Raw genomic sequence first — 17,162 nt, 5'->3', positions numbered from 1 at the left:
CAATTAGCTTGGTCATTAACCTTATCTGCGTCTATTATTTAACCCTGAACGGTTTTTTTTTGGCAACGATATATCTGCACTGAGACAGAATTATTGCGAAGTGTTCAGCCATAAACACCTTTCACCATTAGCCACTTTTTGCACAAACCTGTACATCCATATCGTATTCTTCACAAGGTTTCAAGCGATACTGTGATGAACTTCCCGCTGAAAGTATTAAGCGCTCCATTTCCTCAACAGGGACAAGCTGTAATTCACAATCTTCTGGGAGATTTTTCTCGTCTATAAAGACGCAAATTCTGTTAGCCATGACTCTTCCCGCGGCCTAAAACAGAGCGAAAAAAAAAAACTAATCTGCCATGGATTTCTATGGAACTAGGGTTTACAATCAATGCAGGAAAATTGTTGACCTAACTGAAAAAAAGAGCCCCCCACTGTGCTATAAATAAAAGAGACATCTCACATTTGGCAGGGTATCCAAAATCTTATTTTCTTTGACATGAAATAATGTCAGTGTTAAACTCACCATTCTGCTTTTTATCACATACTCGGCATGCTTTGTGTTTCTCTTGGATCCACTTACATACAGCCGATGATCGGGTCCTATTGAACTTACTGCAGCTCCAGTCATAGTGCTAACATGTAGAAGATGGTCTCCATCTGGTCCTCTTACTAGTTTCTCAAACTTTTTTGGAATCACAATCGGTCGACCAGGGACGCTTTGATTTCTTGATAGAGTTTCCTTTGGAATCGAAAGTTCGCAAGAATGTACAATGTTTACGGGGAGAAGGAAGTGCAGATTCTCAGATATACAAGAAAAACAGAGGCGGACAGACAGACACGAAGACAAACAGAATCAGCGATAATTGACAACCACGCATGATCACGACTGCCTATTTAATTGGCTACCAAGCAAATTGATTGACTGACTCTGGCTGAGATCATGACTGACTTCATGTCGGACTGAGGGACTGATAGAAGTAATTACCAAGTGACCTACTTAGTGACTGACTGATTGGCTGGCTGAATGACTGACAGACTGGCCGACTGAATGACTGACAAGCTGACAGAATGACTGACTGTTGACTGACCGACCGTTTGACTAAATGACCTACTGTATACTGACTTAATGACTAGCTTAATGTCTGATTGACTGACTGAATAACAGACTGTCGGACTTGCTGACTGACTGAATAATTGAATTGCTGAGTGGCTGACAGAATGACTAACTTACTGAATGACTGATTGATTGATTGATTGACTAAGCGTTTGACTGACTGAGTGACTGGCTGACTGTGTGTCTGACTAACTGAACAAATGAATGATAAACTGACTAACTGACAATCAGAATGAATACAGATAACAGATAATAGGAAAATCTAAGGGACTTACGACTACAGAAATTGTTTTACTTCCTTTAGTAGCTACTTACCAATTTCTCATTGATTAACTCTTTTGCACGGGCCCTTTGCCTCTCATTACCACGAATAGTGAATCCTTTGCGACCTCTTTGTGACTGATCACTGATCTTCGCCCCTGAAATTTCTTGTATTTGTTTTATTGTACTTCCTTTCTTGCCGATTATGAAGCCAATGCGGTTTTCAGCTACTGGCAGAAATTCATAACCTTCCTCCTGAGTGCTCCTTTTAAGATCGTTACTTGTATTTCTGTTCAGAAGAGCCATCATGGGAAAATGTTTTTATCCTCATGTCATTTGCTAATACCCCTCTAAAAATAATGTCTTAATCAAAAATAACACAATGAAAAAAAAGAAACAAGAAATAATTCTCAAAATTGCAAAATAAAGAGGAGAAACGTCCAGGCTTCGATGGGGCTCGACTCCGAGCCTCCCCCTGGAGCACCCCTTAGTGTTTGGCGCTCTCTCCTAGTTTCACCCAGGATATTTACATAATAAGGTGAGGAGCTTGCCATCACACAGAGATTATAAGGAAATGCAAAAACAAGTCACATTAGACACGGCATTTCAAAAAAAATGTGCGAATATGTAATTGAAACTTTATTGCGGACACAACAAAACGTTAGCATGAGATATATTGAGTAATAAGTCATTAATAATGTATCTGTCACCCTAAAGGAACTGGTAATTATTTATCGCCGTGGAAGGGGTCACGATAAAATTTTCTTGATCGCCTATAAGGCTCTGTAATATTCTTATCATCGCTCCCATTAGCAATTTACCTTAAGATCGCTAACAAAATTTCTTCAAGTCTAGAGAGCGAATTTATTTTTATTATTCCTAACTAACTGATCACACGAAATAAGTTCCTGCCAATGTTTAATATCAGGATAAAGTGTAATAAAATTCGTGCGATTCGTTCCTTCGAACGACAAACCAAATAAATCGAAACTAAGAGTAAACTATAATTTAACTTGGAATAACAGGCGCCTCCCATCGACTCCCTCACAAGGTAATTTTGTAAAAAATTAATGTTTCTCGCTTGATGTGAATTAAGGTTGACGAAATCTCTGTGAAATTCTTATGACGAGCACTACTCGTGAATATTAATAATCCTTGCCCATTTAAATCGACAATTCGAAATTCACTTGGTTTACCTCGGTTTGCCGCCATTCGTCGATTTCTTGCGGTTGTCACTCCTTTTTTCCATGGTGTCATTAAAATTATTCTTGTACTGACAAATACAACTTGGCAAACTAGAAACTTACACCATATTCGAATGTCTATTATTCCTAAACCGGAAGTACTTCCGCTTTCGCTTTATTAGTTTGGCTCCAGTCCTCCCGCACAGAACGGTCAAACATTATGCGAGCAAATGATTTAAAAGAGAGAGTTAAGAAAAAAGGAAAGTACAATAGCTGCTACCAAAATAACAAAAAAGGGCCTAAATGTTCCTATGATAAGGAATATACATACATGGTGCGTTGTCACTGTGATGAGGGAAAAGCATTCTTAAAGCCAATTTTTATCTTTCAAAAATACAAATTCAGAGTAACATTTATCAACAGTAGCAGACTATATAAATATCCACACCATCACCATACAGTCATCAAGAAAAAAAATCTCTAGAGTATCCATTTACCTTTTGGTGGCGAGTTTTTTTCGATGACTCAGTACTGAATTTGCTCGCGAAGTTACAGGTTGCGAATTGCGAAAAAGGCTCAAAGTGCATAATATCAAATACATAGGTATTTTTCTCTTTCCATTAGAGTTTAAAAGGAAAGTGTCATAAACTTGACAAATGGATCCGTTGAATGACAAAGTGTTTGTTAAGCAAGGGATCGTACATAACAATTACTGCTGGTTCTTCAGTGTACTGTCCGTATGATTCTCACTACTTGACTAATGGACGTAGAAAGGAAAAACAATTATAACAATATGGACGATGAACAATGCAAAGTTGACTTAAAGTTTTGAACAATTATTCTTGAATAAAACAATGAAAGACATCTGTGAATATGTTATGGTCAAAGCCAATAGTTTTTCGCAAATGCGAAATGTGTAAGAGTACATTAATTAAAAAAAAAACTTGTAATTCTTGTAAGCAATTGATTTTAAAAAATACAAGCGCTTCCAAAAAGATTGTTCTTGATCTATATGCGTGTCATATATTTGATCCTGCTCTTCATTGGCTTTTGGCTAAACTTAGTCTCCAATAGCCTCTTCATGTGGGGCCACGTCTGACTGAACTCTTCTCAGAAAATTTAGGAACGACGGTAGCTTAGCAACGATCTGCTCTGGTTCCCAGGCTCCTTCATCAAAAGCTTCATCCCATTCTTTACAATGCAGATGAATGTCCGTCTTTTTTCATAAGAAATCGAAACAAATTAGACAATTAGGAAAAGAAATTAAAGCCTGTAAGACTCCCATTGACTCAAAACAGATGACCAAAGAACTAAAAATGTAGGACAGCTAACTGGTTTCAAAGCTGACATTTTAAGCGTTAGCCTTTCGTCAGGGCTAACGAAGGACTAACACTCGAAACGTCAGCTTTGAACCCTTAACGGTGGCCAATTAACATTACCAGCTTAGTTGATGATGATACCAAATTGACTGTCTGAATGACTGACTGAAGATTTGAGTGACTGACTAGCGGACTGGCTGGCGGACTGGCTGGCAGACTGGCTGGTGAACTGGCTGGTGGACTGGCTGGTGGATTGGCTGGCGGACTGGCTAGCGGATTGGCTAACTGACTGGATGGAGGACTGGTTAGCTGACTGGCTGGAGGACTGGCTGGCAGACTGGCTGGCGGACTGCCTGAGGGACTGGCTGACGGATTGGCTAGTGGGCTGGCTGGCGGACTAGCTGGTGAGCTGGCTGGCGGACTGGTTGGAGGGCTGGCTAACTGACTAGCTGGTGCACTGACCGGCGGACTGGCTGGCGGACTGGCTGGCTGGCAGACTGGCTGGAGGACTGGTTAGCTGACTGGCTGGAGGACTGGCTAGCTGACTGGCTGGCAGACTGGCCGGAGGACCGGCTGGCGGACTAGCTGGCGGACTGGCTGGCAGACTGGCTGGCGGACTGGTTGGTGGACTGGCTGGCAGACTGGCTAGCCGAATAGCTAGCTGACAGGCTGGCAGATTGGCTGGCTGACTGGCTGACTGGCTGGTGGATTGGCTGGCTGACTGACTGGCTGACCGGCTGCTGGACAGGCTGGCAGACTTGCAGGCAGATTGGCTGACCGATTAGCTGGCGGACTGGCTGGCTGACTAGCTGGAGGACCGGCTGGTAGACTGGCTAGCTGAATAGCTAGCTGACTGGCTGGCAGATGAGATATCTGACTGGCTGGCGGAGTGTTTGGCAGAAAGGCTAGATGACTGGCTGGAGGACTGGTTAGCGGACTGGCTAGCTGACTAGCTGGCAGACTAGCTGCTGGATTGGCTGGCGGACTGGCTGGCGGACTGGCTGGCAAACTGGATAGCTGACTGGCTGGCAGACTGGCTGCTGGACTGGCTGGCGGATGGCTGACTGACTGGTTGTCGAACAGGCTGGTAGACTGGCTGGTAGACTGCCTGGTAAGCTGGCTTACTGACTGACTGATATTGCTCAATAATTGACTAGCTGACACGCTGCCTGACTCATCGGTTGACAGACCGTAATTTTCTGAGCAGCTGATTAAAAGACAGACTGAGTGACCGACTGGCCAACTTTCGAATTAGCTGACCAGCGGACTGGCTTACGGACTAACTGTTTCACTGGCTGACTAGCGGACTGACTGGCCGAATCAGCGTTCTACAGACGTTTTAATCTACAGACATACGGAATGACTGTTCGGTATCAACTGCAGACGATTGACATGGATCACAACACGAACAACGTCAAAGAACTAACAAAAACGGAGAGAATGAATAACTTGATTGTAGTGATACGTACCTTTACTTCTGTTTCGTCGAAGCTCCCTTCATCACGTTGATCAGTATTTACGTTTATAGCTTGGTCTTTACAAATAGTCAAAGCAAACTGTTCTCCATCCGTTGCTGGACATTGGTATGTTCTTCTCAAACTACGACGTCGGTAGAAAAGTTCAAACCCATCCGGAAGCTCCGAGTTTGGTGGTAACTTCAGTTTACCTTCATCAATTTTCATGTTCATCAAGTAAGTTTCTAGAATTCTGTCTTCTTCTTCAGCTTCTGGTGTCTGCGGAATATTTGGACCTAAACAAAAATACAAGGACACGCTTTTAACTGAGACAATGTGAGGTTTATTTATCATTATGCGACAATGTTAGACAGAAGCCCGTAGTTCGTTTCTTCCGTTATTTTTTTTTTTCAATATTAGTCTCGGTGAAAATTAGTCCCTTACAGAGTCGGGTGTTTTTGACTTCATGATTTTTTCTTCTGAGGTTCAGAAGAATAAATCATGGAGTAAAAAATGCTACTCAGTGCTGTAAGCTGCTTTCATTAATTATTTTTTGGTCGGTAAAACAAATGGCAAATATCATCCAATATTTCGCTCTTTTAGCTTTTTTCCTTCCTTTTTTAATGTCATTCGCGGAAAGTTTTCCATCAGCAATTAAAAGTTAATGCCGTTCAGAGCCGTGAGAAGCTGTTTGTTACGTCCTTCTTGTTATACTTTACAGACTCACATGTTCGTATCAACAAACGGCAGTCAAATCCCTTGGAAGGTATCAAAATATCTGCTCTCATTCTTTGCTGAAACTGAGAGCACATATGGAAACAGGGTTCGTTCGATGTACTTCCGGCCTCGTCTTCGGATAACACACGAGTCAAGACGTTTTTGACGGGGATAGGAGCACTGCGAGAGAACATCAGCGAAGGAGCTGTAGCACCCTCGTCCTCAGAATGTTCCTCCACCAGCCATGCCTGGCAGGAAGAGAGAAGCAAGAAAATTTGGTAAACTGAAAACCAATTCCAATCAGTCTTTATTCAGTGAAGGAGACAGGCCTGACTAAAACAAGAGACAGTTTTTCAGTGTCTCAGTTCCTCAGCTATGGGAAACTTATTCCTTTAATTAAGAGGCTAAAATATGACTTAAGAGATTTTAACATCATGCATTTAACGTCCCTAATAAGGACAAACTGTCCGGACTCCTTCAAGACCGTATCGTTTTCACTGAACCTTGCAGATGTAAACGAGAATACCCCTCTTCATTTCCTATTTGGTGATACACGAAAGTGTTTGACTAAAAGTAAAAAGTCTTTGTTCGAGGATGGACAATTCAAGTTCAGCGTCAGATGATGAAAAGAATCCTACGATACAAATGGATGTCCTTATTTACACTATTTACAGATTTAAAATACCTTTACACGAATATCTCGGCAAGAAGGAGTGTAGAATGTGAAGTCATATCTGATATCTTCAGTTGCTGTGTAAGATTCAAGGCCCTTCTCAATTGCCTCGACTTCAATTCTCTCGACGCCTTCCTTGAAGAACGGCCTCCAGCTCTTGTCATCCGTGGATTCAATTCTTTCTTTGATCTCCTTCAGAGTAAAAGTATCTTCCTCTTCACCTGCAGTACAGAAAAAACAGGCAATAAAGTCTTAGCTTATCACCTCCACATTACACTTTTATGTAAGAAACAGAACCAGGCGTTTTCGTAAATCTTCGAATAAGATTGATGATACCTTCTAAAAAATGTTTCGTTCATACGCTTATTGTTCTTCTACGGTGTCGTCCCTCCCCCTCTTTCCCCACTTCTCACCTTCATCAATCTTGGTTATATAGGCGTGGCCGAAATGACTCCACATGTCTATCTTAACCATACCCCCTTCCTCATTCTCTTTGTGAATTTGCCTTAAAACTCCGCGGATCTTTTCTTTCAGACTGTCCGTGTCAGAAAAATCATCTGTTTCCTGTGAAGAAACGAGACGAGTGTGATGTCTTTTGTGATTACTGTTAGTTGTTGCTAGTTTTATTGCTTGGGAGGGTCACTTTGTTCGGACGTTGTAGTCGATTCCCCTCAGTTTAAAAGTCGTTGTACGTTAAGACTTAATTGAAAACTAAGTCTTCGAAGTAATAAGCATGCAAAATATAATTTTGCCCAAATTAAAGGAACCGTTTTAAACGCAACGGCTGGATCGACTTTCGGCGAGGAGGTTCAGAAAATTTCATCATAAGCCTGTTTCTAGAAATGTTTTGACAAAGGCGAGACAAAATGTGATGAGAGCAAGTACTAAAATAGAGGATTTATGTAGTTAGCATCTTGTTCTGGGGCTGTAGTTCTTTTTCATGTGGAGGTTTACAGCGAACACGTAGGAAGGCGAACTTGCAATATGATAGGTCGAAACCTTCAGTTACCTACTTATAGTGTGAAATTAGTAATGTTTATATGTAGTGAATGGTGTAAATTAAACTGTGTTGCTGAGATTGAATGATTAATTGTCTAAGCAGTAACATTCACAATATGTCTGTATACATGGATCATTTTCTTCATTTAAGGTCAGCTTGGCGTTGGACAGTCGTTTTTCATACAAGATCAGGGCAAAATCGGGCAGACCTTTCCTTGAGGATGTTCCAGTAGCTTTAGTTGGAAGTAATTATTTCCAGAGCCGGGGACTTGATCTGATTGTAACTTCTGCAGCTCAAACTCGTGGTTTTCTTCCAGCTGAGCAGTGTCTACGTAAACAAACCTTGCTGGAGGTTCAACACTCTGTGAACGTTTGATTGCAAGATTCTTAAATGAAAAGAAAACCGTTAATTGCCAATGGTGCATTGCAACAGACTTACGTCCAATACCAAGAAAGCCGTCAGGACACTGAATCCCTAATTTCCTAACAAGAGCCTTCTTGAGCTCACTGTCGTTTTTAGAAATCCCAGAGGAAGGTGTGATGTCATATCGTAAAGGTAACCCCCATGCTGAAATCCTCACTCATTCTTCACCAAGACATTCAAGTAGCACAAGAGGTGAGCATACCTTAAGTTTCAAGATAATTTGAAGAGGCATTACCTTTGTTACGAGGCCTAAAGATGTCTTTCATAAAAGGGGTAGTCTCCTATTTATTCTATTACATTTATGAAAATTAGCCTCCATGACCTTGACAACATGTGAAAAACATCGATAGAATTTTTTCTCTAGGGGGAGGTTAAAATTATGTTCTGACCCTTTTTTTACTTGCGCACCAAAGACTAGAGGTCTTCTGGGTGGATTTGGATCCTGTGTCGTAAAACCAAAACTAACATAGTCACAACAGCCAATCAGAAGAAAGAATGATGACACAGGGAAACCAATTCACACTCACCACAATGGCCTTTATTTCTCTTATTGCTTTTTTTTCGCCCTCTCTTGATCCTTTGAAGTACAGGCCAGGGCTGCCCCTGAAGGCTTTTAGAGTTACGCCAGTCCTTGTTGAGATATTGTTCAACTTCTCATACCCTTTTCCGATGACGACGCCCATGAATTTGTCAGGTATGTCAACTTGGAGTTTCTTAAACCCGCCTTTTTCGCTGTCTTGAGCACCCTGCGGATCAGAACAAAGACATAACCGTATTTAGATTTAAAAAGAAACCTAGGGAGAGAATACACACAAGCTTTGAAATTCTTGAGAATTCATATATTTAACATATGTAATCTGTGATATTTGAATGGTGGGTAACTAATGAATACATACATACATACTTTATGAACGTGGCTAACACTTAGCTATATAGAGCTAGTTTACAGGTCAGTCACGAAAGAAAAGATAAATAAATAAACCAAGTAGTTATATAAAAGTGTTTAAAATTATGTGGTATTGTGGAACTGCATAAAATTATAGAACTATTAAACTTATAAAACTAGGTTAAACTGCGAATAAGGTCTTTAAACTTACAACTTTATAAAAGTGTTTAAAATGATATATTTAAGCAAATAAGGGAATGAAATTAAATATGAAATTAAGGGAAGTTCAAAGCGGCGGATCAAGAGAGTTTAAAAGCAGCAGGCTGAGGAAAACTTGCGGTAAGATGGCCACCTCATTCCATACCAATTTAACATTTATATTTAATCAAAATACCTACTTTCAAAGCAGTAAAAATCTAAGTACCGAAAAAAGAGTGGCTCTATTAGAGTTTTACAGTCAAACCTCTCTACGTAGATATCGATATCTTCTTAGAGGGATTTACTACCCTCTTATTTGTTTGATTTAAGTTTGCTTTTTAATATGAAAACAAAAGCATACTATGTACAGTATCTAGAACAGAGATTTGATGGTTCAATTGACACTGAGTTAGATACAGACACTCAGCCTCCTTTTACCCACTAATGAGCTCTTACCGTCACGATTTCCTTTATTATCTTTTCCGCATTTTGACATTGTTCTGCCGTACCTCTCAAGAGCGCTTGATTTTCTTTATTAATTGATAGCTGGACTCCGGTTTGCTCTCTGATTTCCTGTATTCTTGATCCTTTCCTTCCTATGACAAGTCCAACTTTGTCTTTGGGGATTGGAATCACCCTTGTCACGACTGTGCGTCTTTGTGTATTCGACATCCTGACAGGTGAGATCAAAACCTGCTTCGAGGTTACTAGTATTATTATCGTAGGTGGGTCAAGAAGAAAATTTTTCCTTTTAGCTTTGTCTTAAAAAATCTTGGTTGGTCAAATTTGCATAGCTTCATTCCCAGATAAATGCTATTAATTATTTCGGGTTTCACTTCCAGGTATTTCCTTAAATAGCTTTGCGTGACGCGACTAAATCGGGGAAGTTTGAGGTCACACTAAATTTTAATTTTTCGTCCACAAGCTCTGTTCTTGTCAAATACGATATGCTACGCACGGTGGAAGCCATACTTCTTTCCAGCGAAATGTAAACGGTCATTTGTCCCTGCTTTAATCAGTTCCCTTGTTCGCTGAACATTTTAAGATCGTATCTTGGAAGAGACAGCGATGAAATACCACGAACGAAGCAACACGACATTTACTTCAATACTTGCATGTCAAGTCTTTCGCCCTACATATATGTCCATTTTCAGGCTATTCTACCCTTCAATACCTAGTCCTATCATCTGGAATTAGATGGTTCTGTACAATGACGCACTAAAACAGTGAAGTTAGGCTTAAGAATACGACTGGGTAAAGAATTTCGCGCGGAGTTTCACTCACCATACCTGTATTTACAGTAGTAGCCAAATTCTGTTCCCCTCTCTACCCTGGTGATTAAAAAGTTGTGGTCGTTTTACAAAATGGCGGCTATTTGGATGTATTTGCTTGCACCATACACCTTGGTTTTTAACGACTTGGGGCCTTGGTTCAGTACGCTATGGCGATGTTTTTTCGAGAGAAACAACTGCGTTTTCCCTGAAACCTCTACTGACTGATATTGGGTCTCGCACTTCTCAGAATATGACCTCTGGTTTCCGTTGGATTCTTGGAAAGATCACATAGGGAAGTGACGTCATTCTATCCAAGGGAGAGAGGGACAGTAGACTGTGACACTAGCCATGTTTTGGCATTGACAAACTGTACTACTTTCATTTCAGTCGCCAGGAAGAAGCTTAGCCTTTAATTTTCAGGAAACGAGATAAATTTTTCATTCATAACGCCTATGAGAGACAAGAAATATATTATGAATACTCTGGAAGTGACCCACCCCACCCAGAAGTTAATTCTTGAGCATTCATAATTTAACTCTTCTAGAATGAAGAGGATAATTTTCAATGATGGCTACCGAACAAGATGGAGATATTGATAGTTTAGTGTCTAGAATATGTCCAGGTGTTGATTTTTTTGAACGCAGGAAGTTTAAGGATAAACTTGTGGAATATCTAACTCATGTGTCAGTACCAGCTGGCTGGGAAACTAATGGATATAGACTGTCCAAGAAACACCCCACATACAAATACCACAAAAGGCTGCTGGAAAATTTCATTGATAAGCAGAAATTAGAAGATGAAAAGCAGAAATTAGCAGGCTCAACAGTAACAAAAACAACACCAGAAGTGTTTTTTGAACAACTCAAACAGTTTGTCAAGGTAGAAGAACAGAATGACAGTTTTTCTGAGTTTTGTGACTCAAGAAGGTCAGCCCTGATAGATTTGTTTGAAGAAAATTTAAAGCTTCGTGGTGTTGTGATACGGAAATGTACATACAATGCAGGCCATTGTAAGCTGTCTGTGCTAATAAAGGTACCTCACAAGGCTCAAGATGGCCATTCAGAATTGATTGAGCATGCCATTGATGTTAAAAACGAATCTCTAAGAGGATATGATCTTAAAGTTGGGGACATTGTTGAAGTAACACAATGCCGGAGAAAGGAAGGAGTTGCAATGGAACCAGAAGTGATAAAGTAAGTATAGTTCATGTCAGTTATAAATTTCAATCTTACTATATCTTGTAACAACTTGTTAGAGATTGATCTCTGCACCTATAACAATATTACATTACTCTAATTACATTTCATCCTAAAAGTATATGAATGTCACTGTGCAATAGTCACTGTGAAATGAGCAGCACCATATGGGATATCTTATTTTCTGGAAAAATTGATTCATAGTGTACATTATACAAAATAGACTTCATTACTAGATAACTAAATTTCTTCTTTTTGAGAAAAAATGACCTCTGGTTTCCATTGGATTATTGGAAAGATCACTTCGAGAAGCGTCATCAGTTTATCCAGGGAAAGAAGGACAGTAGACTGTGACACTAACCATGTTTTAGCTTTCTTCTCTTCGAGATAAAAAATCAGTAATTGCATTTGGGTGTAAATAAACAAGGAGTCTTCTATGTAAGTGTAGCATTATTACCCACTGGCTCACTAATTTATCCTATAATTCCTTAGCATATGGATTGGAATAAGAATTGCCAGAAACTTTCTTCTTTACTCTCCAAATGAGAACTAGATGGTTTTGACTTGCAAAATCATCATGCTTTTTATCATGCACGGCTTTCAGATGCCATGTCTTAAAAGTGATGTGGAAAATGGTATGTGTTAATTCATTTCAAGTAGGGCCAGGATTTGGAGAACAAGGCTGCATATCTCCATGAAGATTTCCAAGAACTACCCTCCTGCTGCATCTTAGAGAATCCCCCCCCCCCCCCATGCATTCCCACTTTTCAAAAAATCTCTTTCCTGTCTTTTTGCCAGGTGTTACCATCGTGATCATGTTGAGATTGAGTCATTTTTAAACCTTTTGATTGCAAGTGAAGGCTCAACTGCTGCAGTGACTGAACTTGTGAGGTACATTTTTTGCTTGGCAAAACTTTATTTATTGAATTGTGCTCTTATACTTTTAATATTAGCAAAATATTGTAGCTTTATTGCCAACTTTCCTTAGAACTTTGGTTTTTAACCAGAAGTGATTAAAAAATAACTTCAACCTACAATATCCATACATTATTCATTTCATATATTATTCATATTACTGACAACTTATAAACTAACTGCATTCTCATGTAATACAAATGCAAAGTTGTAACATGAGTGCAAATTTATGTCTGTCTTACCTTTCTAATGCAATGTTTTGTCATGTACATCATTGATAAGTAAAAAAATTATTTCTCATGTAAATTTTTGTAAAGACTACAAATTGCACTTGCCGGTTTGGGTGCTGAAAGTAAATTTATTGTCTTTGAAAAATTTACTTGCACTCAATTATTAAGACCAAATTGCACTCATTTAGGCAACAAGAATTCTCAAATTAACAATCAGATCTTGGGAGATAGAGAGTTTAAAGCAAGCATCACAAGTTCTTAATTAATTTGTTGAGGGACTTTATACCAATTTTGTGACATGACTTACTGATTTTGTGCCATGCCATTTTTAGATGTACTGCATTATGGGAATATATCCTGGAACTTCCCAAAGCACTGTATACAACACCAATGACTATGCAAATTTTATCCATTGTTGACAAGATTTGCTCCAGTGCCCAGAGAAATATGTCACACACAGTCACTAATCTTGTGAAAAAGTTTCAGGGGAGTGCTTTCTTCAAATCAGTCTTTCCAGATTTTGTCAATGAGACGATTGAAGATGGGAGGTAAGTATAAACATAACTGAAAATTGTACTTCTTTTTATTCTTTTATCCCTTTCACTCCAGGAGTGAACAAGCATGAACTTCTCCTCACAATTTCCATAAACCATCAAGAAGACAGGTGATGATAAGTAAAAAAATGGTCAACTAGAGGGATGACAGCCATTTGATTGATCACCAAATTCTTGGAACTAAAATGATAAGTGATGAATGGCAAAGATTGTAGAGAATCACTATTTAGACCTCGGGAGTTTTAAATAGGGTGATTATTAATTGTTGCTAATCTATTAGCCTCTGGTATTTTTTGCTTTTTTTTTTTTGAAATCTTTTGGTGGTTGTTGCTGCAGACATTTTGTTATATGCTACCATATTGTTCATGCCAGGTTATGCTTATCATGAGTTTTCAGCCTTTTCTGGCAAAGAGCTGGTGGTGAGGTTAGAAAGGGAAGGTAGTTGAGTTGGGTTGCTCCCTTTTTTTTTCTTGATCTTTGTTAAAAAATGTGATTTAATTTCACTTAATTTAACTGACCGTGAATTAATTCAAATATTACATGTTTCCTTTACAATCAGTTGTCAATTGTCAAATTTCAGCTTGGTTCAGCGGATTCTGGAACATGTTGTCACTGCTATTCCAGCTGCTGGCCCACATGTTTTACCACTGGCTAAAGTGCTTATGGATAAGTTAGTAGACAACTCCAGTGACTTAGAGACAGCCAAAAAGAATGGACGAGCAGCTATAGTTTTCCTAACTAAGCTGTCATCCATCATTGCCTTAGAGGTGCCTCAAGGCCGTGAAGAAGTTCAGGCTTTGCGATGGAAAGATCTTCCCTTGATACCAGTTGGGAAAGAGATTCATGAACCCAGTAAGAGTTTTAAAATTGAATTTATTTTTATAATTATTATTGGGGCCATCTGTTGATGATGAACCCCTCCTATTCAGTGTATTACAATGTGTTATAATAATTATTAACTGCTTAATCTAAGCTATTGAAATCAGATGTCAATCATAGAATCAGAGTTTTGATTAAGAAATATATCAGCAAGTGAATATTCTCTAAGTCTGAGTACTTAGAAAAATATTTCAGGGGTAGAATTTTACATAGTGACGGAATAGAAGAAACTGTTTAATTGACTTTCAACTCTATAATTGTGCATCGCACAGCTGTGTGTGTAGCTCTGAACAAAGAGTTAGAAAATAGCGACAAGTGAGACCTAGTTGTGATAAAGATCGAAGAGGCTATAATTGGCATGGTGTAATAGAGTTTGTGAACAACTGTAAAATGGAGTATTAGAGGAATTCAGTGTAGAATTAACCCTTTCACTCCCAAGATCTCATTAGTAATTCACCTTATTGTGTGCCACAAAATTCATGTCATGTTAGTAAGAGAATCTGGTATTGGATCGCCTGATAATTCCCTAATTTATATTTTTCTTTATTCTCATCACTTGCATACTTGATATAGTCAGATACTGTGAGGAAAAACTCCATCTTGGTCACTCATGGGAGTTAAAATTATTTTTGAAAGCTGGCAATGGCTTTGTTGATGGTGTTGTGTTACAAATACTCATGCAGTCTTTATATTTAGGATTGAAGACAGATGACTTGCCAGAGATAAGAGAGAAAGAACCATACAAATCAGAGGAGGAATACTTAAATACATACTTCAGACTTCTCAGAGAGGAATGCTTCTATAAGTTACGCAAAGGAATCCATGATTTTGTTACAAATGGATTCAAATGCAGTTCAAAAGATATGACAATGTACAGGTATAAAACAAATTGCTGTTTTACTCTCACATGGGATGATATTTAGGCTGGTTTGGCACTTTCTGATATCATCAGGAGTATGTGAACAGGTTGTGAATACTGATACCTTAAATTCTGCTGAACAACATCTCATTTATCTTATCCGTCTACAAGAAACAAGTATCACTGACAATAACATTGTCATAAATGCTTTCCTAGGATCATTTATGGATAATGTTATCATACATGTAGTAGTCTCTTAGACTACATTACATGTACTGGTAAATGCACAAAACATTTATGCTTAATTGTCAGTATTGCTTTTAATGTGTGTGATCAATTTGATATTCTCAGAGTTTTCCTGAGAGGAACTTCCCTTGATCATGAAAATTCTCCAACTATGATGTTACTTTCACTGCAGTACAAGAAATCAGGGTCATCTGAAAATAGTGAGGAACAGCTTGAGTAAGTACATGTATCAAAGAGTTCAGTAATTATCTTGTTGCTCTTTTGTTATGTAACTAAACCAGCTTTGAGTAGTTTATTTATTAAGTCCATCCTGGTACAAATATCCTTTGATTTCAGGATTGCATATTGAAGGCCCAAAGCTTAACTTAACTGTTTAATGTACTCAACCACTGACCACACTTAACTTCCTCTTAGAAATAATAGCAGTTAATTGGAGTTAAGTTGCCATGGGGACCAAAACAGTTGCAGCATGGAGCACTGTATCAAGTTTAATATAATTGGTTTATTTTTGGATCACTTGTTTTTGAGAAGATTCATCTTTTAGCTCGACATCATTATAACTTAGTACATTATTTTACTGTATCTTTGCCAGCCAAGATTTCCTCATGTATGGAGATCTGCTGTGTATTTCCTTGGATAGCTCTTTTCAAAAACCGATCTGGGGTTTGGTGGAAGGTCATATTTCTAACCAGAGGTAATTAATATTACTTTAATTAACTTTAAGTCTGAATTCTTAATGATGAATCAAAAATACACAAATGTTAAGATTCTTCCAATCCCACAAAATTCTGTTGAGATTAAGAGAATGTTAACATTAAAAATTAAACATCTATAAATTAGGAATTAACTGGGAAAAAACTTCTTGGACAGTATATACATGGATGAGGCCTCTGATGTATCAAAATACTAAAATATTAATGCAGATTTTGCATTTCTGCTGAACATTGTACTTAATATAATCATGCAATGTTGTTATTCTTCCAATTTTCATCTGGGTTACTGCCATACACTAATGATTCTGATTATAATTTATGTAACTCAACTTTCAAATTGCCATGCCTTAACTTAAATTTAGGGAGAACCTCTCTAAGATATAGTAGCCCTTTTGCCTGGAATCGAATACCAATCAGTCTAAAAACGGCTCCCTCCATAAGTTATTTTGAGTATGCTCTAAGAAATAAGTATCAAATTCAAATGGTCAACATATCATTTCAAAGGGAAGCTTCTCAACAATCTTGAATAAAAACCAATATTTCGTTTATTATGATAAATATTTATTCACACATAATTTTAATAGAATAATGTTGTATGTAGTACATGAAGGTCCACATCAGGTGACTAATTGTACTTTCAATTTTTAACCTGCTGTAAGTAAAGTTAATTGATTTATATTGTTGTTTGAAATGCAGCATTGTAAAGATTACTCTTTGTGACAAAGCAAATGACCTTTCAGAAGCAGAGTTTATTACACAGATGCAGGAGGTTACAAACAAAAGTAAGTTTGTAGGCTGTTCTAACCAATCATTCATTAAACTTTGTCAAGGGAATAAAACATTTAGTTTATTACTTTTAAAAATAAAGGCCTGTTTTTTCAAATACAACAGCTTTCATAGTTACTTATTGAAATGTTGTGTGGCATTGTATTGATTTAATTTGGTTCATTTGAGAAATCTTGAATTTAGAATTTGGAACATGGATTTTGAGTGCAAATTGCTTTTAGGTTCTGATGGGTCTGAGTAGAAATCATAATAGCAAGAAACCTGATGCTATCATGAGA

General features: G+C 38.3%; 3 protein-coding genes across 4 annotated transcripts in view; 1 reads left to right on the top strand and 2 right to left on the bottom strand.

Moving 5' to 3' along the window:
• LOC113684086 (uncharacterized) overlaps window positions 1-2,627 on the bottom strand; it is a 6,522-nt gene extending 3,895 nt beyond the window's left edge. The window contains exons 1-4 of the mRNA XM_027201402.2: window positions 2,575-2,627; window positions 1,433-1,667; window positions 527-742; window positions 149-325 (exon numbers count right to left, since the gene is read on the bottom strand). Coding sequence (XP_027057203.2) covers window positions 149-325; window positions 527-742; window positions 1,433-1,667; window positions 2,575-2,627 — 681 coding nt within the window. The remainder of the gene's footprint in view (window positions 1-148; window positions 326-526; window positions 743-1,432; window positions 1,668-2,574) is intronic.
• Window positions 2,231-10,752, bottom strand: LOC113684085 (uncharacterized). Of its 2 annotated transcripts, none has more exons than XM_089207652.1 (9): window positions 10,522-10,752; window positions 9,689-9,925; window positions 8,676-8,894; window positions 7,934-8,110; window positions 7,139-7,289; window positions 6,738-6,946; window positions 6,063-6,300; window positions 5,351-5,631; window positions 2,231-3,778 (listed from the first exon to the last, which is right to left on the bottom strand). In XM_089207652.1, exons 2-9 carry the CDS (start codon window positions 9,902-9,904, stop codon window positions 3,623-3,625), a joined length of 1,647 nt encoding a protein of 548 aa, XP_089063778.1. In that variant the 5' UTR covers window positions 9,905-9,925; window positions 10,522-10,752; the 3' UTR covers window positions 2,231-3,622. The 2 variants fall into 2 exon arrangements, with proteins under 2 accessions (XP_089063778.1, XP_089063779.1); XM_089207653.1 differs by having other exon boundaries at window positions 9,689-9,905; window positions 10,522-10,729.
• The window catches only part of LOC149044637 (NFX1-type zinc finger-containing protein 1-like), a 21,447-nt gene continuing 14,865 nt past the window's right edge, over window positions 10,581-17,162 (top strand). Inside the window, exons 1-8 of the mRNA XM_089207651.1 lie at window positions 10,581-11,699; window positions 12,501-12,593; window positions 13,180-13,395; window positions 13,982-14,253; window positions 14,977-15,157; window positions 15,491-15,601; window positions 15,978-16,079; window positions 16,795-16,880. Coding sequence (XP_089063777.1) covers window positions 11,071-11,699; window positions 12,501-12,593; window positions 13,180-13,395; window positions 13,982-14,253; window positions 14,977-15,157; window positions 15,491-15,601; window positions 15,978-16,079; window positions 16,795-16,880 — 1,690 coding nt within the window. The 5' untranslated portion in view covers window positions 10,581-11,070. The remainder of the gene's footprint in view (window positions 11,700-12,500; window positions 12,594-13,179; window positions 13,396-13,981; window positions 14,254-14,976; window positions 15,158-15,490; window positions 15,602-15,977; window positions 16,080-16,794; window positions 16,881-17,162) is intronic.

This window comes from Pocillopora damicornis, chromosome 5 (genome assembly GCF_964200805.1).
Source record: "Pocillopora damicornis chromosome 5, jaPocDami1.2, whole genome shotgun sequence".
NCBI classification, from domain to species: domain Eukaryota; kingdom Metazoa; phylum Cnidaria; class Anthozoa; order Scleractinia; family Pocilloporidae; genus Pocillopora; species Pocillopora damicornis.
This window is presented reverse-complemented; position numbering and strand designations above follow the sequence as displayed.